General features: G+C 39.9%; 2 protein-coding genes across 4 annotated transcripts in view; both read right to left on the bottom strand.

The window, feature by feature from the left end:
• The window catches only part of si:ch211-39i22.1 (neurofilament heavy polypeptide), a 19,299-nt gene extending 5,104 nt beyond the window's left edge, over window positions 1-14,195 (bottom strand). The window contains exons 1-8 of one of the 3 annotated variants that reach the window (XM_019267037.2): window positions 13,877-14,195; window positions 7,985-8,103; window positions 6,901-7,435; window positions 6,271-6,359; window positions 6,034-6,121; window positions 3,986-4,015; window positions 2,760-2,786; window positions 2,172-2,189 (exon numbers count right to left, since the gene is read on the bottom strand). In XM_019267037.2, coding sequence (XP_019122582.2) covers window positions 2,172-2,189; window positions 2,760-2,786; window positions 3,986-4,015; window positions 6,034-6,121; window positions 6,271-6,359; window positions 6,901-7,435; window positions 7,985-8,103; window positions 13,877-13,940 — 970 coding nt within the window. In that variant the 5' untranslated portion in view covers window positions 13,941-14,195. Of the gene's footprint in view, window positions 1-943; window positions 965-2,171; window positions 2,193-2,759; window positions 2,787-3,985; window positions 4,016-6,033; window positions 6,122-6,270; window positions 6,360-6,900; window positions 7,436-7,984; window positions 8,104-13,876 lie in introns of all 3 variants that reach the window. The other 2 variants (XM_010743029.3, XM_027290935.1) reach the window with 2 other exon arrangements.
• Window positions 14,196-15,774: 1,579 nt separating this feature from the next.
• Window positions 15,775-23,977, bottom strand: LOC104928676 (sorting nexin-4). Its single transcript, XM_019267049.2, has 14 exons — window positions 23,803-23,977; window positions 22,412-22,536; window positions 21,513-21,654; window positions 21,168-21,317; window positions 20,572-20,619; window positions 20,349-20,404; window positions 20,010-20,082; window positions 19,527-19,588; window positions 19,252-19,317; window positions 19,003-19,092; window positions 18,005-18,104; window positions 17,735-17,880; window positions 17,470-17,584; window positions 15,775-17,369 (listed from the first exon to the last, which is right to left on the bottom strand). Exons 1-14 carry the CDS (start codon window positions 23,896-23,898, stop codon window positions 17,322-17,324), a joined length of 1,317 nt encoding a protein of 438 aa, XP_019122594.1. The 5' UTR covers window positions 23,899-23,977; the 3' UTR covers window positions 15,775-17,321.
• Window positions 23,978-24,878: the final 901 nt, after the last annotated feature.

Below are 24,878 nucleotides of genomic sequence, written 5' to 3'. Positions count from 1 at the left end.
CTAATAGAGAGAATATAAGAGTCAGTCAATCCAGCAGTTAAACAAAACTATAAAAGCTAAGGAAAAACAAGGGAGTGGCATGAGTCAGACACCTCGCGTGATTCCAGATCAAATACCAAAAATGAATGAGTGAAATTAAGTGGAATAAAACAGGGAGATGGAGTGGTCAGCAGAGGAAGTAAAGTGGGTGCATGTGTTTGAACATGTAATGGCCGATTCCCAACATGGCAACACCAGTTTGTCGGTGTAAAAACGTGTGTGTGTGTGTGTGTTCATGCATTTACATACACACATACAGAGATAAACCGACGTGATGATACACCGTGGACTATTGGAAGAAGATCTATGGGACTGTATGTGGTCAGCAGCCACACAGCCCGTATCACATTTCTTACCTGCATAGCTGGGAGGTCAGAGGTCAGAGAAAAAATGTTGTAGCTTGTTAATACATCAAGATTTTATCATTTATCTGTTTCCGTGGCAGGATTTCCTCAAATCTTTTTGTAACTCTATATTTTTGTCTTCCTTCCATCATGCAGTTCAATAGATTAACTAATTCAGCTTTTTTTATAACAGATACAGTACAATTAAAACTGTTAAGCTGTGTGTTGACTATCAAGTCCCACCACTGCAAAGTTTAAAAACGGTTACTCAAACCTTTCAGTCCTTGTCACTTAAGGCACAGTCATCCCCATTTGCCTCCTTTGCCTGAACTTTTCATTTATGTAATTACAAAGATACTACTGAAGTTCGGTTAAAGTGTAAAGAAAAATGTCATGCAGCAGCTGAGGCAACGACACACTTGCCTCAGGTCTTTATAATGATGGATGCTGATAGGGGAATGCTTATGTGCAGGTATGTTTGCGGCAGTGCATGATGAGTGGGTTAAAGTGTTCAAAACAAAAAAAAAAAAAAAAAAAGAGAGAGAAGACGGATAACTCACCTTGGTCGTCAGATTTGTCTGCTGTTGAGAACAGAGGACATACAGACCAATTAGCAACACTATACACCTTTACAAACAGTCATGCATTATCATAAATCGCATTCATTACTTGTTGTTCACCTATGGCACTAATTGCCAGAGGTGAAAACAAATACATACATAATTGATTCGAGAGTAAAACTAAATGTCAGATGCAAGGAAGATATCTATATTGTTATTAAAAAAAAAAACAGACGTTGGGGTGTAATTGATGAATCAGCGACTTAAGGGCATAAGAGAGAATGAAAGAGTGCAGTCAATCCAGCAGTAAACAAAACTAAAAGCTAAGGAAAACAAGGGAGTGGCATGAGTCAGACACCTCGCGTGATTCCAGATCAAATACCAAAAATGAATGAGTGAAATTAAGTGGAATAAAACAGGGAGAATGGAGTGAGTCAGCAAGAGGAAGTAAAGGTGAGTGCATGTGTTTGAACATGTAATGGCAGATTCCCAACATGGCAACACCAGTTTGTCCGGTGTAAAAAACGTGTGTGTGTGTGTGTGTGTGTTCATGCATGTACATACACACATACAGAGATAAACCGACAGTGATGATGCACCGTGGAACTATGGAAAGAAAGATCTATGGGAACTGTATGTGGTCAGCAGCCACACAACCCGTATCACATTTCTGTACGCTGCATAGCTGGGAGGTCAGAGGTCAGAGAAAAATTGTGTAGCTTGTTAATACATCAAGATTTTATCATTTATCTGTTTCCGTGGCAGGATTTCCTCAAATCTTTTTGAAACTCTTATATTTTGTCTTCCTTCCATCATGCAGTTCAATATGATGAACTAATCCAGACTTTTTTTTTATAACAGATATAGTACAATTAAAACTGTAAAGCTGTGTGTTGACTATCAAGTCCCACCACTGCAAAGTTTAAAACAGGTTACTCAAACCTTTCAGTCATTGTCACTTAAAGGCACAGTCATCCCCATTTGCCTCCTTTGCCTGAACTTGTCATTTATGTAATTCTACAAAGATACTTACTGAAGTTCGGTTAAAGTGTAAAGAAAATGTCATGCAGCAGCTGCAGCAACGACACACTTGCCTCAGGCTCTTTAAATGATGGATGCTGATAGGGGAATGCTTATGCTGCAGGTATGTTTGCGGCAGTACATGAGTGAGTGGGTTAATGTGTTCAAAACAAAAAAAAAAAGAAGAGAGAGAAGACGGATAACTCACCTTGGTCGTCAGATTTGTCTGCTGTTGAGAACAGAGGACATACAGACACAATTAGCAACACTATACACCCTTTACAAACAGTCATGCATTATCATAAATCGCATACCTTGTTGGTATGGCTGTGGTAAAGACCGGTGATTTGCATATGAAAGCAAAAATTTTATGTTATGTTTTTCGTAAAATTTTCAGGAACACATTCAAAAGTTACAGAGCTTTAGAAAGGACCGGGCACACCGAACTGATGTAACGTGTCTACACTTGAGAAGACTTCATAGTAAAATGCTCTTAAAGAAGGCCAGTTTCAAGCATTGTTTGAACTAAAACAATAGGAGAGAGGCATTTTCCGCTGAGTCTTGTATCCTATTTTTATTGTCAGTGGCATGCCAACAATATCCTGTGTGTTGCGCAAAGTTTCATAACTACCTAAGCCCTACAACTGCTGCTATGGCTGCAAAGCTACAACAGTATATGACTGGAATCTGTGATTTGGATTGGAAGATTATTTTTGTTGTTATTGTGCATATTTTGACCACAAACACACACACACACACACGCACAAAAAAAAAAAAGAAAAAAAAAAAGCCTTACCCTCTCCTGTGGCGCCAGCAACATGTGCTACAGGGAGAAAGAAAGAAGTGATTAAAATGATGCATGTTTATGATGCATGTAAAAAGCTGTGACTGAAAGGGCAGAGAAGAAGAGCAGGATTATTCTCCTAAAGTTTATCTCCTAACCACTAACACACAGAGCCCTGCATTCATGTCCCCTCTGCACAAAGATGCACTCTTATCTTTTTAGAGAAATAAACTATCTAAGAGAGAAAGTCATCCTCAGCGTCGCCACGTCTCTGATCTTTGATCTGATATGCAAAGAGCCCTGTTATCTCACTCTGTGGTGCCTATCTGTATTTGCCTGTGACATCATGGCTGCCCTCTACCTGCTTCAACTTGACAAAGCTGATAATGATAGAGCGCTAAACAAGACCTTTTACTAGATTATAATAATTATACCAACTTAGATAAAGCAGCTTTCGGATGAGGAATAAAGGGTGAATGGCGAGAGAAGCAGAAAATCGGTGTTGAAGCGTTGCTGTCAAATTGCTTTGTGGCTAGTGATTAAACTTTCTCAACCCGGGAGGTAGAAGGAGTCAATTGTTTTCCTTGTTATGGGAACAAAGCTCATTAAATTACAACAGCATTCTCATTGTACAGAGATCCATCAGAAGACTGTCTACAAGCACGGTTTATGAGGCATTGTCTTAAGTGGCGTTGTGCTACAAACCATGTGGTAGGGCGGTAACTTTTGTTTTGTTTTCATGTCAGATTCCAGCCAGTACACTACTTCACGATTGTGTCATTGTTCATTAGGCAGTGTTAATGTTCAGTGACATAAAATGGTAATGACAAGAGAAGGAAAAACTTATAAATGCCTTTTTTATGAACGTAGAAAAATCTGAATGGCGAGATTAGACTATTTTAGCCCGAAGTACAAATACCTATGGGTTCAATAAGCTGCTTTGCTCAGATAAGGTAGTGAACTTTAATCCTCTCTAATGAAAGATGATGGTTGTATTTACATGTGATGTTGTTATGTAATTCACATATTTACATGATAAAATTCCTGAGAAAGGAGATGCTGTTGATCCCATAAAAATCCCAGTCACTGTGGTAAACACAAACAGGCTAATCTCACTGCTGCACAGAGGTGGGTGTGATAAAACCAGACATTCATGAGATGCATCTCCATACAGTACTTGGGTATTTTTAGGTTATAGGCTACAATCAAATCAGCAGTTGTTTTGAGTAGTTACTAACCCTCATTTTCCACCTTCCCTGGCTCTGGCTCTGCAACAGAAAAAAAAAAAAAGATTAGATATCATTGGTGACAGAAATGCAATATTAGTCCCAGTAGGGAAATTCTCTTTTCCCGGTCCCACCCAAGAGGGATATCTTCCAGATGTTCACCAAAAACATGTCGCCTCTCTGACACATTATACTAACTACACCGTTCCATGTTAAACTATTTTATGATAACATGAACCATCATGGAACCACTCCCTGCTTCAGTCCCTCATGGCCCCTAGTGAATGCCCTGCAGAGGTGTCCTCGATAAGGACTCTGAAACATTACCTGACACTACACCCACCAGGGGAAAACCCAAGTGACTTATACAACATGTGTGACTCAGAGCATAAAACAGTTTTAGGCTGGGCAGGGCGAGGTAGGATCAATGAATTATTTCAAGGCTGATAGAGCCATTATCCAGTGACCTATTCTTTCACCTCAAAAAAATGCTGACACTAAGTGAGTAAGTATTGCAAAGCATCGTTCGTCACAGATGAGTACAAAAATGTTAATTAATGAAACCATAGTTTGAGCCAAGTTTTACTCTGAGTCCCTCATTCTTCCTCTACCAACTGAGTTACCTTTCTCCTTTTATACTTCTCTGGCTTTTCCAGTAACCTCACCACCTTCTCCTCTCTTCTCTTTCCCTTTGCTTCTCCCCTTATCGCTTTCCTTTTGGAAACCTCATTGTGCCTATTCTTTGCACTCCTCTCCTCTGCCTTCTTAAACCCCCAAGAGAAAATGTTCCCCTGTCAGTTTTCACATGGAAGAAACCTCCCATAGAAACCATTTCCTGCACTCAGTACTCAAATGCACCCTCCTATCTTAGCTGTTAGCACTGCGAAGAGAGACGATAATGACCAGCCAAACATAAAATTACAATGCTTGAGTGACGGAAAGGAGGATGTCCTGCTATAAAGCAGGTAAAGACACAACAACAACAGTACTTGGGACAGAAAATGCTGAAATTAGATCAGCATTAAAGGAAAGAATTCACGTTTGTGATAGAAAGACAATGAAAAAGAGAATACCATTGTGTGAAAACTTAAAATCCTGAAGCCCCATGAGAAAACAGCGACACTCTGATTATGATAAAATCTCACTGAAGTAATTTGGGAGGTTTCCCTTCTCAAATAATACCACCCTTAATTTAAGAGGTAAATTTATGTGGGCCAAAATCCCACCTCATAACTTCCCTAAGTGATTTACATGCTCTGATAGAAAGGCACATCTGTTTTTCATTAATTTGTCCATAAAATAGGGAGTTGCAGCAAAACGATACATAATATTTCATGAAAAAAGGACATGTACATTTTCCTAAAATGGCTGATAACACAAAATTATTACCAAAATAAAGCCATAGGTAATCTTGGGTTCAAATGATGACACAGTGCAGATTTAATATGTTTTGAAATATTGTAGCCGGTTCAGAGTTTAAGGGAAATACACAACGGAATTATTCAGTCAGTTCAGCTCAAACACGATCACAACTACTCATACTGTTCAGAGATTTTCAAGCCTTTTCCCAATGAGATTATTCCAAGTTTTCCATTTTTCCCAAGCATCAAATAAAGAGGCATTTATTTCTAGATTCATTGGTTCTGTAGTTACTGAAATAAACAGCTTTAATGATGTTGTCCTTGTGTGCTCTTGTATGATGAAAAGAACTTGTGAGCCATATGTAATTATTTGTGGTGTGCTTAGTAATTTGTTTAGCTATGGTTGTGGCTAAGTAATTTTGGTTAAATGACTGGAGCGAATAATGAAAAACAAAATCCTTTCATCATTCACATTCAACTCAGGTAGAGTAACCTCAGCTTTAACTGTTGGGACATATATATATATATATATATATATATATTATATATATTATATTTTATATATATATATATATATATATACAAAAAACATGAAAACAAGCATGGAAAATTTTGCTTTCATGAATGATGCATGTATCAGTGGTGTGAGTTTATGTACTAAAGTGTGCAAAATATACACCTTAACATATGCATTCTTACCTGTTTGGACAGGGGCCTTCACACCTGTTCTGACCACTGGTACTATTATTTCCTCCACTTTTGTTTCTGTTGGATCTGTCACTTCATCCTATTAAAAATACATAATAACGCAAATAAACTTGTCAGCAACACATATAACATATAAATTCAAAGTCTGTTAGATCAGAATATGTTTGCCAGAGAAGATTTAACTAACGATGATGATATTTTTTAAAGACTTTTTAAACTGCTACTGACCTCCTGAGCAGGTTTTGCATCAGTGGGTAAGAGAGCTTCCTCCTCTCCGTTAGCTGTTGGTTGCTCAGCCTCTGGAACATCTGCAGGCTCTGGATAGGAGAATGAAGTAGAGAGAACGTATATGATGACTGATTTATTTTTATCATTGATTTTATCCAACGTGCTATGACATGGCCTGACTTGTGTTACTGCACTGTGAAACCAGAGATACTGAGCACCTTGGCACACTGACACAGTGAATAGAAAAGTAGGTAAAGCCTGTAACCTGGACCTTATTGGAATCTTTTTTTGTTTTGTTTTGAGGCCTCTGATTTAAAATTGGCCTCACGCTGAATCACAGATTACCCAGACTAATTAGATTTGTTTCTATTACTATGATTAAAAAGTTGAGGAAATGCAGTAGATATCAGAAAAAAACTGTGTTCCATGTTGTTATGCTAAGACAGAAGATCTGATTTATCGTAAACATTACACAGAATCAATGAATAAAATATCAGTTTGGGAGAAAACTTCCTTACTAGTACAGGACTTACCTAAAATTAGAAAAATCAGAAAAGTGACAATTGTATTTGTGTCAGAAAACCTGTCTGATTCATTTTTAATGTGTATATTTGACCACCTGCGACTCACTTTCTGTTGTTACAGCTGCTTCAGCCTCTGTATCTGCTGGTGCAGGAGTTTCTGCATCCCCGGCGTCAGGAGTCGGTGCTCCTACGTCTTCGGCTGCAGGAGTTGCTGCTTCTGCGTCCTCAGCTGCAGGAGTCGCTGCTCCTACGTCTTCGGCTGCAGGAGTTGATTCTTCTGTGTCCTCGGCTGCAGGAGTCGCTGCTTCTACGTCCTCGGGTGCAGGAGTCGCAGCATCTGCGTCCTCCGCCGCAGGAGTCGCTGCTTCTGCATCCTCGGCTGCAGGAGTCGCAGCGTCTGCGTCCTCCGCCGCAGGAGTCGCTGCTTCTGCGTCCTCGGCTGCAGGAGTCGCTGCTTCTGCGTCCTCGGCTGCAGCAGGAGTCGCTGCTTCTGCATCCTCGGCTGCAGGAGTCACTGCTTCTGCATCCTCGGCTGCGGGAGTTGGTTCTTCAGCGTCCGCATTTGCAGGAGTCACTGGATCATCAGCTCCTTCTTCAGTGTCAGCAGGGGCCTCGGAGTCACTCACTGTTGGTGTTATTTCCTGTATTCACAGAATTACATCTCTTGAAATTTTGTTCACATATTGATGTTGTATAGGAAAAACAATCTCTAAACATCCATAGTTAAAGGTATCCTCAGGTAGCTTTAAGATCACTTAAGCTTATTTGTTTAGTATAGTGCCTAACCATCCAGACCTCATTTGCACACTGGAGCTTAGCTGAAATACAATCACAAAGTCAGGTAGAAAAGGTCAAAGACATAAAGCTTTCATTACATTTGAAGCTAGTAAAATTATGCTACATAAAACTTTCTATACCAAACCAAGAACTAACATGAGACACATGTTTTTCAGCCATTTGATACATCTTGACTTATCAAATGACTGCCTGAGGATCTGGAACTAGATTTTATCCAGTTCTCAGTGAACCTGACTAGCTGAATGTCACACTGAGGCAATGTTACCCTGAAACTGAAACATTATTTTCAGTTTTGAGTGAGAACACCCACAATGTCTATCTACTGAGATTAAAGAAGAAAAAAAAAGAATCAGGTTAAATGATCCAACAAATAAAATATTTCCTTTCTTCACCTCGGGTGTATGGACAGCTTCCTCATCAGCGTTAGGTTCTCCTTGGACATCTGGTGCTACTTCTGTGTCAGGGGCCGGGGTCTCAGGAGCTGCTGCCTCCTCTGGTGGGGCTGCATCATCTACACAGAGTCGTGTGAAGAAAGAAAGTTACAGATGAATAAAAACAGAGCACACAGCCAGTAGAGCGCTGACTACTGGGGAAAAAAAGCTATCCTGAAACCATGGCGCTTCAATAAACATCACACAACTGAAGGAGGCCAGGGCAGCAATCCTTTTCTTTTTGAAGGAAGGAAGGAGACATAGCAACATAAAATCCATCCAGTGAGACAACACAACATCTCTCAATATTTTTTGTTACAAGCAGGAATATTATATGTCTAACCCAAAACAGTAATCTAGAACATACTGGTAGTGATTAGTGTAACCATTGGTAATTAAAAACTGCATGCCGTAATCCATCTGTTATCGTTTAAAACCATTAAAATCATCTGTTTGAATGGTCGTTAAGCTGTTGTGGATTCAACACATTCTCTAACATGACTATCACCGCCGACACACACAAAAACACACACACATACATAGAGCCACACCCCGATCTGATTGGTGCCTGATGTTAACACTCCATCCACAACTGGATGACAGACGCATCGATCACATCTGACCTGCCTCAGCACCATATGAAGTCTCGACCTCAGCGCTGGCATTGCAACTCTGTACTAATGAGAAAATACAAAGAGCATGTCTTTGTGTCATTCTGTGTGTGAGATGAGCGAGGTGTTTGAGCCAGTGCTGCGAGATTCCCCTGTTGCATGCGAGGAGCTGAAACAGCAAACCGTTGCTCTGACTTGATTGCTCTTCGCTCTGCTGATTTCAGCAGCTATCTGATGCTGGTTCATCAGGGCTGTACCAACCATTAACTAAGAGGTATGAGTGATGCCGTGTTTCTTTCTTGCAAAACTGTCATTGGAACGGATTGAAAACGTGAATAAGGAAACACACGGGAAGGCAGGGAAGATGCTAAAACACTATTAGAAAACGAAAGCTTAAAAAGTGAAGACACTGTACAGTGTACTGTATCAGAAAGTAAAAGGACATCTCAAGCTGCTAAGTATCCTAACACTCTTCCTGAATATTTCTTCATCTTTTTTTTATCAGTTGCCAAGCCAGTTTCAAATGAAGGATCCACTGCGTTTGCCAAGCGAGATTGCATCGGAGTCAGTGAAGCCTTGAGGGCGAGCGGCACAAACACTTCAGAACAATTTCCATCACGCCGTAAATTCTCCAGGAGCACTGGTGACACCCTGACTCTCTTAACACACACAAATACAAAATCATACACTTAAAATGAAATCTATAGCAAGAGCATACAAGCATGGCTACAAACACACACACACACCACATGCTCAGAAACGTGAATCAGAGGCATGGAGACACTCATACACAGATGCATGGTTACTGACAGCGATAAAAACAAAGAGTCTTTGTTCCTCTCAGTCCTTGTTTTTTTGGTGAACGTCACTATACCAACAACTGTACTGTGTCCAAGATAAGCATTACTCAGTGTCCTTAATGTTTTATGGAAAATCAAACAGCATCCAGGGCCTCATAAACAGGAGAACAGCATATGTGAGTGCAGGTGTGTTGTGTGTTTCTGTTAAACTTCCTTCACGCTTATGATAAAACATACAAAAAAAATCTGGCAAACTGCAAACGGTGCACGTTCACGTTCAACTGACATTTTATTGTCACTTTGTGAGACCAGACTCTCCGATGATGCGTCTGTGTTTTCAGTTACAGTGAACGTGGAAATGAGTTGGCACATTTTTTCATGGCATCGAGCTTACATGCACGTGTGTGTGAGGTATGTGGCTCACATGTAACTCTTCTCTCTGTATGTGTGTGTGCATATGTGTGTGTGTGTGTGTGTGAGAGACACAGACCCCCTATACAAACTCTCTCTCTTCCTTTCTCTTGCCACTCCATAGAACATTCTGTTCCCATCTATCAGTTTGCCACTTCCTCCTCTAACTACCTCCACTACAAACACACCCCCATACACATACACCCACCCCCACCCACTAACACACACACACATGTGCATGTGTAGAAACTCATAAAACACCTTCTACACCCCTTTCAGTCCAAACATGCAAACAACCACATGTTCACACACACGTAAAGTCCGTGTGCACAGGCAAGTTCACACAATTTGACTAAGCCATGTCCTGTTTTGTGTTAGTGCAGCAGTGAATAAAACTGTTGCACATCCAAACCTCTCTCCCTTCTTCCCGTCCTTTCTTTTTTGTCTGTCTCCCACTTTTCCTCCCTCTTCTTTCCTCCCCCTTTTTCTCTCTCTCCCAAACTCTTAACTCCCTTTGTTTCACTGCCACTGCTTTCCCTTGAGGCTGATGAGTCATCTGTGTGTCTCTGACATGGCTGCACGCTATTGTATGGGACTGTAAAGCATGTGCAGTGTTAAAACTGCAAATAGGTCCCCGGAGGAAAACTCTTAAGTCAAACCAGTTTACACATGTGGGAACAAAATCATCTGTTACATTGTGTTCTTTTGTGGTTTGATGGATTGATAAATACACTGTCCAGACACTTGATTAGGTACATTATACAATGTAATTATATGCTGTACAACAACTCTGCTGCGTATACTATACTAAACATGTAGTTTTAGACTTGAAAGTGTCAATCAAAATATCTTTCTAAAGGTCAAATTTATGCCTGACGTACTGGATTTGATTTTACAGGTACCAAATAACTTGCCCACTGAGTGTGGGTGTCATGCTTACTCATTTGACAGACAGAACATTAAAAATATATATCCAACCCAGAAAAGTTAATTTCATTAAATGCATCGTTTCAGAATTTAGCATAGCATACTTTTTGTCGAGAGTTACATAACAAGATGGATACCACCCTGAACGCATAAAGACTGAAAACAGGGAAAGACATCTAGCCATGCTCTTTTTGAATGTTATAAAATCTGCCTTCCAGCACATCTAAAGCACATAATTAACATGTTTTGTCTTGATGAGTGTTTCCGGGATTGGTGGTGGTGGTGATTGGGGGCGGAGAGTTATGCGTCAGATTTCTTCAGGCACAGGAACTTCTTGCAGTCTTGTCATCACCATTAGCTGCTGGAAGTCATTGGTAAATAGTTCAACACATGACTACCTGTCAAACAAGTTATTGTTTTTCAACTCTAAAGTAAAAAAATGGGGTGCTCGCAGGTGAACTTTTGTTACCTTTAAACACCGCCGAGCTACCCGTTCAGCCGTTTTTTGAGTCTTTGTGCTGAGCTAAGGTAACTAGCTGTTGGCGATGACTTCAAACTTCCAGTAAAGACACAACTGGTGTCAAACAGAAACCTAAAAATTGACTTGACATGTTGAATTGTAACTTGAAGTGACAGTTATAATCAGGTTTTTGAATGCTAAGCATGGTGTTCTTCCCTTTTTTTTTTCTGAACATCTGAACATTAATTCCTATTTCCCTGATCGTTATGGTCCAGCAAGCACGACTTCTGTAAATCAGTAAACATATGTGACAGTTAAATACGATAGATACACATCTTAAGATGTTTTTTATTAGTGTTAAATAACACTTGAAATCTACATGAAAGCTGCACTCGAAGTGTTACATACATCATACTTGACACGCTACGAAAGTTCTTGTTGCTCGATTTTGATGTATGTTACTGATTCAAAGAGTACTGTTGAAGCTTGGTACCTTTTACGACTTCCTCTTAGGACAAATAGTAAAGAAAAGAACAAAAGGTATTTGCATTTCTCTCACTTTGCCCTGTTTGTTTTAGGAAATTACAAAAGAACAAAGAAGTAAATTCACTTCACTTTCAGTTATGTAACACGGAGAACTGCACAGTCCACATTACATAAACTGGAGTCAGAGGCAAATAATCAGTGCCAAAGGGAGAGGACCCTTGTGGTTCGTGCGGTGAGATTGTGTGAGATCGCCTGTTGTGTGCCGTTGAATGAGTAATAATGTACGTATATGCATGTGCGTGTAACTGATAACCAAGCCTTTCCCCACAACGGTACACCAGAAACTCTGTTTGTGTGTGTGTGTGTGTGTGTCAGGTGATACAACAACACCTCCACGCATTGTTCTGTCAGGTATGGTTCTATTGTGTGTTTGTAGGACAGAAAGTGCTGTGTTTACCCCAATCATGCACACCTTAAAACTGCCCCTATGGGAGTAGAGACGGAGAGTGAGAGAGAGTGTGTTTGTGTGTGTGTGCGTGTGTGTGTGTGTGTGTGTGTGTGTGTGTGTGTGTGTTTCACTTATCCAACCAAAGAGTGATTTATGTCTTGGTAGTTAAAGGTGTAAACACGGACAAGTCTGCACACACACATCATGCACATCACACAACTTTCTTTCCTCTAAGACACACACATGACCTAACATTTAATCACTCTCCCACATACTCCCACATGTTCTATACGTTAACGTTATAGCCCACACCCTCCTACACACTCTCTCTCACACACACACACACACACAGATGCTGAGGACCCTCGGGGAGAGAAAGGCACTGAAACTAGTTGTGTGTTGGGTGTTGTCTACAGCTGGAGCTGGATCTAGTTACCGAGACACTCCCTATCTTTCACTTCTATAGCTCACACACACCGTACATGATGAGTACAATGTGACTGACCTGCAGTAACACTCCATCTTTTTTTGATTTCACCAGTAACTAGGGTGTACACTCAATGCAAAAGCGATCATGGAGATGCAATTGGAGATAAAGTGTGTGGGAAAGGGAGTGAAAAGTGAAAAGGAACGTGCGTGTTTGTGGGTGTGTGTGCGTTGTTCCTCTCTTGTCTTGTAATAAAAAGTAAACCGGTAGAGTGAGATTACCCCAGATCACATCCCCATCGCACCAACGTTCAACTGAAATCCTATTTGCATAATGTTGATGAAGCTCACAGTTGGCTCTGTCTATCTCTCACTTTCCCTCTCTGTATATCATATGTCTGTTTTCTCCTTCAATCGTCATTTCTCTTTTATCTTCATCCAACTTTTTTTTTTCTGTTTTCCTCAATGCTTCCTTTCTCTCCGTCTGGGCTTTACTTGCGCGTTTGAGCAATCTGAAATCATTGCATGCGCCGCAGGGAAGGGCAGGGGCCCATGGGCCAGCTGAAGAAGAAGAAGAAGGAAGAGGAAGAGGAGAGAGCACACACACACACACACAAAAAAGTGACAGGATTCAAATTGGCAGATAAACAGAGGAGGGAAATGGGATAAAAGAGAGAAAGAAAGAGAAAAATACTTATGTAAGGAAAATGGGTCCACCACACCCCTGTGAGAACAAGACTCATGTCCAAAAAGATATGACCACATTACATGACACACCTATTTCACCGTTAATGTCTGGACTGCAGAGTCATGAACAATTACAGCACGGATGGCGGGTGCAGAGCTGTTTTTTTTTATTCATTCAATCAAAACAGATTCAATGCAAGCAGACTATGGCTGAAGGTGAACCGAATTGACATGCCGACAGGGAGGCAGACAGGCTGGCAAAGGAGAGTCGATCGCACACAACCACAGGAACAGGCACAGACACAGACACAGACACATATGGATGAGTAATTAGGCAGACTGGCACAGGGAGAGGAGACAGAAGGAGAGAAGGATAGGTGAGAACCAGAGGGACATGAATGAGAGGAAAAAGGAGACAGTGAGATGAAGATGAATATAAAACACATAGATAGATAGATAGATAGATAGATAGATAGATAGATAGATAGATAGATAGATAGATAGATAGATAGATAGAGATGACGTGCATGCAAACGAACAAAAACATCTGCATACAGCTGAGCACTGGACTGGATTAATTGGAAAATAAATCATTACCTTGTGCCTTGGCGCTTGCAGCCAGCAGGCTTCCTAATAGCAGAATCCACAGGTATGACATCATGGGAACACGGTGTTCTGGCTGTAATCGAACCGGGGCTCAGACTGCTGTCTCGGCCTTTAGACAGGACAATTAACCGGCTTGGAGGGGGGGAGGTTTCAGGTAGATCTGGAGGGCGTGTGCGTCGGTTGCGTTGCTGCGCTTTGGATCAAACCGGTGGCGTCTCCAAGGTGCTCGGATGCTCGAGTCAGTGCGCGCCGCCGCGGATCTGTCCTCTCCTTTTGTCTGGATTGGAAGAGAGAAGGTCCAGTCTTTATTTAGGTGGGCGGGTCTCTTCTACCAAATACAGACGGCAGGCTGTGCACGGTGCTGTTAAGGCATTACTTCCCCCACTAATCAGCAGTGTTTTTAACATTACAGTATGTTTTGGATCTATGAGAGGAAGATTATCCAAAAAAACTCCTTATGAGACAAATCCTTTCATTCAAGTCGTCGTTTTTTTTTCAGTTGCTTTCTGTGCGTAAAGCTTTTGGCACTGAGCCTGAGGTCATTGTGCCTCTTTCATTTTAATAAATGGTCAATTACTGACACGATCCGGGTCATAGAGAGATTCAAGGATTTAAAAGATGATTAAAAAATACCTTCTCTATCTGCATCACACGACCTATCAAACATTTCCACATTAAGTTATACATTTGCAATGATTTAGGTTGCCTATACTGCTTTCTTACATCCCAATAAGCCCTTGGTTTACTTGGACTTATTAAAGTATCAGGTTTATGAAGGGTACACTGAATTACTGCATTTGGAAAACTGAAGGCCTGTTTTTAATGTTGAATTAATGTTAGGTTTCCATTTGAGAAAACCACACATGACCTCATACAAAAAAAACCGACCAGTAGGTGGATCTGATTTCTTTTCCTCTGCTCGCTCCTCTTCTCTCCCACTTTGTTAAGCCGCCTCTGTGCAAATTAAAGGCTGCTTTTTATGATTGGTATTGATCGGCAGATGGCGCCATACATTCGTAATTTCACAGTCTACACCTTTAACCAATCTCTTTTATGTGAGGCGTTCAAATCCCAGAACACATCTCAGGTTCAAGGCTTTGTCCAGCCCTTCCGATGTGCAGTGTTCAGTTATTCAAAGGGCTTTTTTTTGACAACTTAAGATAAGATAATGGCTCATTTCCTCAAGTTTTTCCTTCATTTCTCTATTATTGTGAACATATTATATTCATATCTTCTTTCATATTGTACATCATGAGTTGGAAATGAAGGTTTAATGTGATTGCAGTTCACTAAGAACACATTTAAACTGTAAATTAATATTTCTGTTATTTCACCTCACTATTTCCCATCACCTCTTATAACATTATTCATAATTACAAGAATTATGCATATATTTGAAAGAAAAATAATACTTTAAAAAGTCCATGCATATATCCAGCGCAGAAGTTAATTTATATTATTACTATTTGAAGAAACTACAAAACAATAACTAAACTGTTTTATGATACATTACTGAACAGGCATCAGTGCGACACCATCACATGAGCGTAAACAGACACGGCCATCTGATTTTCATATCTTATCACAACAGATGTCATGGAAAATTGAATACATTTTTGCATAGGGGTAAGACTGTGTCCTACTTTGACAAATATGAAATAGACGAGTCAGACCTTTCCAGCGTGCTCAATAAAAGCCTGTTTTATATTTCAACAAAATGCCATGCCACCAAGCTGCACACATGACAAGTCATCACACACCCGGTTGACATAGCGGCTCTGTAAACATGGTGGAAACCAGCACAGTGTCACAAATCACCCTGGATTTCAGTATCATCTTTGACTCCATTGTACATCGTTTGTTGTAAAAAAAAAAATACAATGAAAATAGTTTAAAAAAAGAAGGAAATATTTTTATTAGCGTCTTAACACAATGATTATATACACATAAAAACAATTTATCATTTATTATAAAAACATACATAAAGCCTCAATTTGGGATAATTACAGTAAACAGGTTAAGTTTATTCTGAAAAGGTAGGGTTTGTGTTTACATGCTTTTACATGTCATAGCCATTTTGTACCAATTTTGCCTCCCCAACTTGATATCATGAAGCAATAGTAACACGTGCATTGTGAACGTACAGCATATGTATGGAGACTCTGAGGATCCAACAAATTTGTAGTTAAAAGGTTTCCAGTATTTGGTCAGTATTTTTCCATAAACATTGACCTGAGGCATTCGTGGAACCCAGATTGATTATTTAGTGACTTTATATCAGAAAAGAGGGCACAGCTTTTTTTTTTTTGTCACTCCCCTGTTGTACAAAACCAATGTTCATAGTAAGGCTATAAAGCTTAAGAGCAAAAACCTCAACTATTGTCTGTATGTGTTGCTTTTAACACTTATGGTTACACTTTGTAGATCAGGTAGTCTGTTGGGGCATCGTGTTTCCGTCCTCCAAAAATCCTCCGTTAAGGAGTTCAAGAAAAAAAAATCTACGGTAGAGTCAACGGTAACCAAAACTGTCTAAGGCCTTTGTGACTGGATCATACTTATGGCTCTATGCTTTTGGCACAAACAAACAAACACGTGATCTGTACTATACAATAACTTGGTCATAAGCCCTTTGGTCGGCTGATCAATGACAGCATAAATTCTCCAGCATGAAGAAAAAGAAACTGTAAATATGTAGTGGCTTCTTAAAGTGTGGTCCATTTTCCCTTTGTGTTGGAATCGAGGATTTCTTGTCCCTGATTGATCTCCACCTTCTATTTTTATTAACTCGAGTTTCAGATCATTTCATTCAATACAGCAAACGGCAACAATTCTCAGGCTGATTCCCTAACTGCCATCTTATTTCAGTGTGCATTGTGGCTACATTTTAGAGACCTGGGAATGCTGTTCATAGATGTTTTGCAGAATAGTTTTTGTATCTCTAAAGGTGAAACATGTAGAGCCACGCAACACTTTTCTGTTTTAATTTCTCTAAGGCAAGTAACTCAAAAAAAGAGTAAAATGAACCACTGACTAGAATGAGCAGCTTCTCCTTCCTAATTTTTTCTGTGCAACTAACGAGGAAAAAGAAATTTTAATCTGGACAATCTGCAGCATAAACATCACATCAGCAGAATGCCAAGAGAATAGTACAGTTGGGAAACTTGGATTTAAAGGGTGTGGATAAGCTAAATTACTCTGACTGTGAAACGTTTTCAGAATAAATGAGTGTGTGTGTCTGTGTGAGAGGGAAATAGAGAGGGGGGGAAAGAGACAGAATCATTATAATTAACTTCGATTCAAGGTAGCAAACAAAACAAAGGCAGTATTTGGGCTCCCATGGCCATCTCCATAAAATTGCATTTTAAAGATCGGCTGACAGTTCCAATCTGATTGGCTATTGTTTTTGGTGCATGAGAGCGAATGGCCGGAAAGTAGCTCACATTTTGTTGAAACACTCCTTGGCGTTGGACCACACCTGGATTCCCTGAGACAGTGAAAGACAACAACACAGTTATTCTTAGAAAAAAAATGGAACTGCTGAAGAATCGACATCACAAATCCATCAAACTATGGAAACCCCGTACCTTCTTACACATGCTGATCTGCATAATGGCATAGCTGATTAGCGCTTCACGCAAATCTTTGTCCTTCTGTTCCTTAAATCGTTCAATGTCTTCCCAAGCTGATCGCACAAACTCCCTAGAGACACAATCACAACGATAAATGTCATTCCACGTGGGAGAGTAAAGCACGGGGTGAGCTCTGGTGATACATTTATGTTATTCTGTATTGAAACGATTATTCAGTCATTATCTAAATTAAGGATTTAGTCATCGTTGTTGAGCTTACTTGCACTCTTTGTTCTTCTGCAGGACTGTTTCCTCTCCCTCATGGATACTCTGGTCCAAGGCTGCCACCCTGCTCTCCCTCTGCTCCTGGCTCTCTTGGCCAAACAGTTTACTCGTCATCCCCTTCAGAGAAAAGATGCGCACCGTCTGCACACACACACACACAAACACAAATTATCTGATGATTTCATCAAATCCGACCACAGAAAAACGTGTGTAGCCTTTGTGTATTTGTCCAGAATGTGTGAGAGACGATAAGTCAGTGTGTTACCCCAGTAAGCAGCTCTTCTTTCTGCTGCTTCTTATGGGCGAGGTCCTGAACCTCCATCTCGAGCTCATACTGGATCAACTCGTTTTTTCTACATACTGACCTGAATTCACACACACACAAACACTTGATTACAATTTAAATCCAAAAATATGTATGATATTACTGCATTGTGATACTAATATTAAAACAAGAGTCAAAGACATAACTGCATCAAGGAGCCCTACAACCGAACAAGTACTGGTGTGTATTAGATGCTAAAAGAAACAGATTTAAATATGCAAATAAAGATTTGCATTGGCTCTGCTGCATGTTGCTTTGTTTTGAATGCAGCAATAGCAACGTGAGGTTGAAGCACACAAGTGAGTGTTGGAGTTTTCTTTAAGAGACATCTCTAAAGCCCAGAGGAAAACCTAACCTAAGAAGCTAAGGAAAGCTTTAAACAGAAACGTTGCTGATTTTCAACAAGCTTTGTATCATTACAATGTTTGTAATATACGCAAATGAGCATGTTTCCTGCATAGATATTTTTTACATGATCCAGGGACAGTCGGATAGGAAAAAGGGTGGTGATACACCATATTTGGTGAGGAGTGAGATGGTTAAGGTAAGAATTTCAGAGTCTGATAAGTTCTCACATTTAATAACCAGCTGTCAGGTGGTTGGCATTTATGTTTAAGAAACGAGTCAGCAAAATCTAATCAAATCCAGCGGGATTAAAATACTTATGCATGATGCCTTCTTGCCAATTCTGCTTGAACACATATGGTACGATTTCTTCAAACCAAATGTTAATAAAGTGTTCTGACTTTAAACACCAATGTGGCCATACAGAAACCTGCAACTCCTTTTTGGTGCTCTGTCAATCCTGATAACAGCGCTAGTCAAATTAATTAATATTGCATGACACTTTATTGTTTAGCCTGATAGAGAGATATCTCTCTTTTTTAAAAACACACACACACACATACGCACACACACACACACACACACACACTTGCCTGACAGCATCAGTGTAGAAAAGATATTCTTTCAGTTGGTCTGCATAATGCTCTTCTTCCTCCAGAATGTCATCTATTGATGCAGCGTACCTAAAACATAAAAGTGGCATTGATGCAAAAAAACAAAAAGTCTTACGTCCGACAACGTGTCTAACGGTAACGGTTTAATGAACGGTCTATTAATGCTTGAAGTGTGCACGCTTAAATTGAAGCCGAAATGTGATTATGTAAGTTTAATCTACTACTTACGTGTCCATGTGGTGGCCAGCACTCTGTAGTCCATCCCCCATCTCTTTCTCTATAGCGCTCCACTCACTGGAGACAAAACATATCAGACATACATAACTTAAATTGTAAGTTATGTAAGCCTAAAGACCTCTTGGAAAATACTTACAGGCAAAATATTGTGATGTAAAATATGATTTGTCTTGCACAACAGTCTTCATTTTGTTTAAATCTATGATTTAAAACTATGTTATTTTATTAATGTAGAAATGCAGTAACAACAGAACAGTGTTCCTCACCTAAAGACTCTGCCGTAGTTACCGTGGACTTTGTAAACTCCATACATCCGGTCTGCTACTCTCTAGAATAAAGACAATCAAATCAGTCATTATGAACACACCTTTCTACTTCAGATGGTCACCATTTAAAACCCTTTAGAAAATATTTATTGTATTAACATTGATTCAAATTGCTTTCCGTTAACACCAAATGCTTGCAAGTACTGACATTCACACCGAGAATCAGCACACCTACAGCTTGACGCAGTTTTTAATCCATTGTTTTGGAAAAAACAGAGTAATACTGGTTCGTAAATACATGTAGGCCGCACTCGCAGTACATGAATTCACACAAGCTGGTGATGAAGTTACTGATCTAGCACGCTAAATACTCATACTAAATGTCAGTATTCACTATTCATCACTTCTGCAAACCTAGGTAGACAGGTTAAATATAGGTGTGTGTGTGTTTGTGTGTGTGTGTGTGCACATGCCAAAACTCACCGCCCGCACCCTGAGTAACTGAGAGATGACAGTGTTCAGTTCATCACTGTACTGCTTCAGTGCTGTGAATCGCCTGGAGAACACCAGAAGTTGTGCATAACTCAAACAATGCTTAACTGAATCCATGCAGTTCATTGTGTTTGAGTTTGTGTTGCCCTGGAGATTCTCCAATTATCATAGCACTTAGTGCCCGTTTTGCCACTGGGATCATTCAGCTCAGTTAATTCAGTCTACTCATTAAAACCTGTTTGGATGTTATGTATAAACCCTAGCCAAAATGATTCATTGCCAAACCAATGAAAAGTAAGCCTAACTTCTGTGTGTCTGTTTTACACCTACTTGTCAGGATTCTTGACTCTGAACATCGCACTCAGAGACTTTAGTCTGGAGTCAACCTGGCAGGGAGCAGAGTTACGCACATGTTAAGACGGTTTTATTTCGCAAACAGGAAAAAATATGATGAGGTAGGCGCAATTCAGCAAGAGGAGGAACTTGATGAATGTTTGTAAAACGGTGAAGACACTTTACTACCCAACCAAAGTGTGCAGTGTGAACTTTATACCTTGTCTTGGAAACCAGTGTCCAAAACTGCCTCCCTCCATCCCTTCTCCTGAGGACAGATGATTGACAGAAGACAGACAGAGATTATCAGTGTTACTGTGTAAAAACACCCAGTTTAAGATTCTGCTACAACAAAACACCACAATGGATTTAACTGCTACAGGCTATGGGGAGATAATGAAATACAAATCTGGATTTTCATTTAAAAACATGCATCAAATAACAAGAATCTGCATGAAGGGCTTTTTTGACTTGGTAAAGTTAATTAGGGTAGCAGTTATTCAAACTACTAAATAAACAGCAAATTAGGATTATGTATTTATTATACTTCGTACGGTATAAAATTAAGGGCTATCTTGTTATGTTGTTATGGCTGAGGGTCATTTCAGCCTATTTTTTCCACTGCAGCGGGATATGCCCTTTCGAATTTCTTATCCTTTGTCGGCATCATCCCACCAGCACAGCCTGTTGAATTGTTTTTCCATAGTGATGTAAAAATGTTGTCAGCTCGAAATGAGTTTTTGAAACCAGTGCGCGTATGTCAGCATATGTACGGCAGAAGACTTCAATGGGACGTTATGTGAAGCAAGTGCTAACCTCTGTCAGAAAGAGGAAGAAGATTTGGTCATTGGAAAGGACAGGATGTGATGCAACACGCAGCAAGAAGTTTTCCAGGCCGACTCTCCGTCGCTCGACAAAGTCTGGGTCGAGGTTGTCTGCTGACAGCTTGTGCCACACAAATTCTGCCTACAAAGGGCACAATACAGGGAGCAAAAAAAAAGAACAAGTGAGTATGACCTAAAAATACACAGATATCTACTACCAGGAAGAGCAAACTAAGAAAAATGAAAACTACAGATGAAATAGTCAGTTCTACGCAGCAAATTAATCACATGCATTTAATCTTATTATATTTCTCCTTCCATCTAATGTGTCACTCACCCTTTTCTCTGGTAGTGGAGGGATGATGATGTAGGGGAAGGTGACCAGGAGGTATGTTCTGAGCAGCTCAAATTCACTGTAGCGTCTCCACAAAGTGTCAGGTGCAGCAGGCATAGCCCCCTCTGGGATCGTTTCAGCTGGCCTGCAGACAGACAGAATGGGAATAGACAGTATTTCTAGGTGTTACGATCTAAGCAGCGAGACATTTGAACGACTGTTTTTGTTCGACGAAACTTGAGACACAGATATCACATGTAACTTTTGCTTTGCCAGTGGCCTTTTATGAGAAAGAGAAGAGGGAGAAAAACTTGTCACACTGTCATTAAAAGACTGAACACCTATGGACCAAACCCCTTTAAGTGGATTTCAGAGAGCTGCCTTAGTGCCACCTGGATAGTTAATCGATAGTAATCATCGCGGTGAACGTAATGAAGACACAAGGTAGCGAAGTAATCAGTGTAAGCTATTCTGCCCCTTGAGCTTGTTTAACTTAACCAGATTAAATAGTAAGTGTGAAAAGCTCTATTAACAAAAGAATTTCAACCTCTGACAAACTCTGTAAACATAAATATGACAGCTGCAATTATCACATTTGGTAAAGGTTTAAAATATGGTAAAGAAAAAGGGGTTAATGTCTCATTGAGTGATCGATTAAAGCACCTGTAGCTTTGAAATCTAATCAAATAAGATACTCAGAGAGTCCCAGTCCAATTGAGGTTGCCGAACTGCATCGCTTAAAGGAAGAATTTGGCTTAATTACTCTGAGCATACAATTAAATTAAATTAGATGAAAAGGCAAACATGTTCTAGGCGTAAGTGGTCCCTCTCTGCTCTTCATGTCAGTGCTGCTTTTCTCTGTTTGCGTATGCTTCCGTGCAACGCTCCATTTTATGACCTACCGTGTTTCTATGAGGTAGACCGTGTAGGTTTCCTGCATGTTGACCGTGTTCTTCCCCGTTCTCTTCTCTGCCTCCGCCACATTTATCTCCATTTTCCTCAACAGAGCTGTCCCTCTCTCCACCATCTACACAGACAGGAAAAAATAAATAAAAAATCAGTCACATCTAAGAGTAGGCTTAAAACATCTCCTATTTATTCAAGTCTTACAGTTAGTTATGCTGCTATAGGCCTAGACTGCCAGGGGACTTCCCATTAAGCAACAGTCTGTTTTCTTCTTCTCTTCCTCTCCATTTGGACAAATGAATGTTAATGCATCTTATTACTCGCAGGTTCTCGTGGATTGTGGTTTCTCCTGCTTGACATCCACTACAGATACTATTAGTATTATTACTACTGCTAGTCATATTTTAATTATAGTTATGGTTATCACCATTGTTATTGTTGCTGCTGTGCATCTCTCTCTCTATTCATTTCATTTATTCATTTCCCCTTGGGGGATCTGTCTGTCTGTCTATCTATCTATCCGTCTGTCCGTCCGTCTGTCCGTCTGTCCGTCCGTCCGTCCATCTGTCTGTCACTCGAGGTTTCTGCCTCCTAAAGGAAGTTTGTCCTCTGCAAACAGTGGGAACTGTTAGGTCTCTGTAAATAATATTACAAACAGTACAGTCTGGACCTGCTCTATATGGGGAGTTTCATGACATATGACTTCTAATATGATTTGGCTCTATATAAATGAATTGTAATAGGTAAAGAGGTTAAAAAATAAATATATATATGTTACATGAATCATGCAGGTATAATGTAAATAAAAGTATCAGAAGAAATGACAGCTGAGTACAACGTAAGTTTAAAAAAAGAGAATAAAAAGACAAATGGAAACAATAAAGTTATTTTAAATTAAATCTCCTGAAGCTGCTGTAACACAGGTGATGACAGGAGCGAGCAGGTCACAAGACAACAACGATGACACACTAAAACACCTATGAGGCGCTAAAGGTGGGTGTTTATTTACACAGAAACATGAACCCTTTTCTCATCTGAGCCCACAGGCATCAGGACAGGACGCAAAGAGGATTTAAAGCCGCTCAACACAACTTTACGCTTTCAGACCGAGGCTAGCCAGGCGAGCTAACGTCATGAGCAAAAAGTTTGCAAAGTAGCTCCGAGTAAATGTTAGCGAGAGTAACTTCAGCGGACTTTGTAACTTTAACGTTACCTTGCAAAGCAAGTAGCCAAAGTGTGGCTTTAAATCTCTTTAAATATCTGCAGTGGAAAAAGTCTCCACCTTAGCTAACGTCACATTAAGGCCTGTCTTGGTAAAGTTTACACCAGGCTGACAAACTCAAACACACATGTCTCTCACAGAGGCAGAAGAAACTGAAAGTTTGACCGTGTTTATGATGTTGTTTTCGGATTCCGCTGAGGTGATGTCGGTGTTACCGATCACAGCCACTTCTTCGGTACTTCCAGAGTCTGCCATCATCATCTGGCCGCCGCCGAGGTGCTGCTGTTTGTCAGCTGAGCTGGCAGAGAGAGGGGACCGCTCTGCTCTGCTGTGCGCATGCGCGTCCAAGACTGAGCAGAGTTCATTATGACAAAACTGGAATAAATGTAGAAAATAAAACAAAATAAATATAATAAATAAAATAAAAATAAGAATAAAACTAATAAAACTAAACTAATAAAATAAGAATAAAACAAAATAAAGATGATAAAAAAGAATAATAAGACACAATAAAACGACATGATACGAAAACAATCTCTAGAAACACTCTTTTACTTAAATTAAATTAAATAAAAAATATCATAAAATGCAACAGTGCAGTTGGTGGTGACACAAAGTGAGTGCAAATAATGAGGATGACGGGATCTGACCACATACAGTGTCACAGCTCTCTGTGAGTCTTTTCTGTTAATGTGCAGTGTATTGCTTGATTGTGAATTGGTGATGGTTTAAAACTAGGGTGCATTTAAAAGCCATTTAAATGCTAGTTTCTAAAAAGTTTCCATGCTGCTGTGCTGAACTGGTGAACCCATTACCCTCCTTTGGCATCGTTTGCGTCTTCCTTTTTTATGCCTTCCTTTGGCAAGGCTGACATCTACTGGTGGAGTTTTGTTTTTGTTTTTTTGTTTATTTCAATTTTGGACTCAAAGTCCATGATTTATTTATTTATTTCATGTTTGCCTATTTCTGGCAACTCTGGAAAAAATAATGAACCTTGGATATTTGGGGAAATTCCCATTACCAGTCGATTCAGTTTGCAGAATGAATGAATGACAGACTGAATGATTACCAAGTAGTAACAGGAAACACTCTTGAAACACTGACGCTGCAAGATGCTGTAAAATAATGATTATGCAGGTTTTGTCATATATCATCAAGTATTATTACATATATGCAAATCATACATTTTAAAAAATAACCCAAATTTGCAATATTATGATTGTTTATCATTGCTGTCATGG

The sequence above is a fragment of the Larimichthys crocea genome, chromosome XVIII (assembly GCF_000972845.2).
Source record: "Larimichthys crocea isolate SSNF chromosome XVIII, L_crocea_2.0, whole genome shotgun sequence".
Classification (NCBI taxonomy): Eukaryota; Metazoa; Chordata; class Actinopteri; family Sciaenidae; genus Larimichthys; species Larimichthys crocea.
Note: the sequence above shows the minus strand (reverse complement) of the source record. Positions and strands in the feature narration are given on the sequence as shown.

Bases quoted from the DNA above. Each gene is read 5' to 3' on its own strand.
- LOC104928676 (XM_019267049.2), bottom strand. From the start codon at position 23,898: ATGATGATGGCAGACTCTGGAAGTACCGAAGAAGTGGCTGTGATCGGT. The intron at 20,620-21,167 runs GTTAGCACTTGC...ATCTGTCCTCAG, and splicing joins TCTTCCTCTTTCTGACAGAG to GAGAAGGGATGGAGGGAGGC. The intron at 20,405-20,571 runs GTATAAAGTTCA...GCTCCCTGCCAG, and splicing joins ACACTGGTTTCCAAGACAAG to GTTGACTCCAGACTAAAGTC.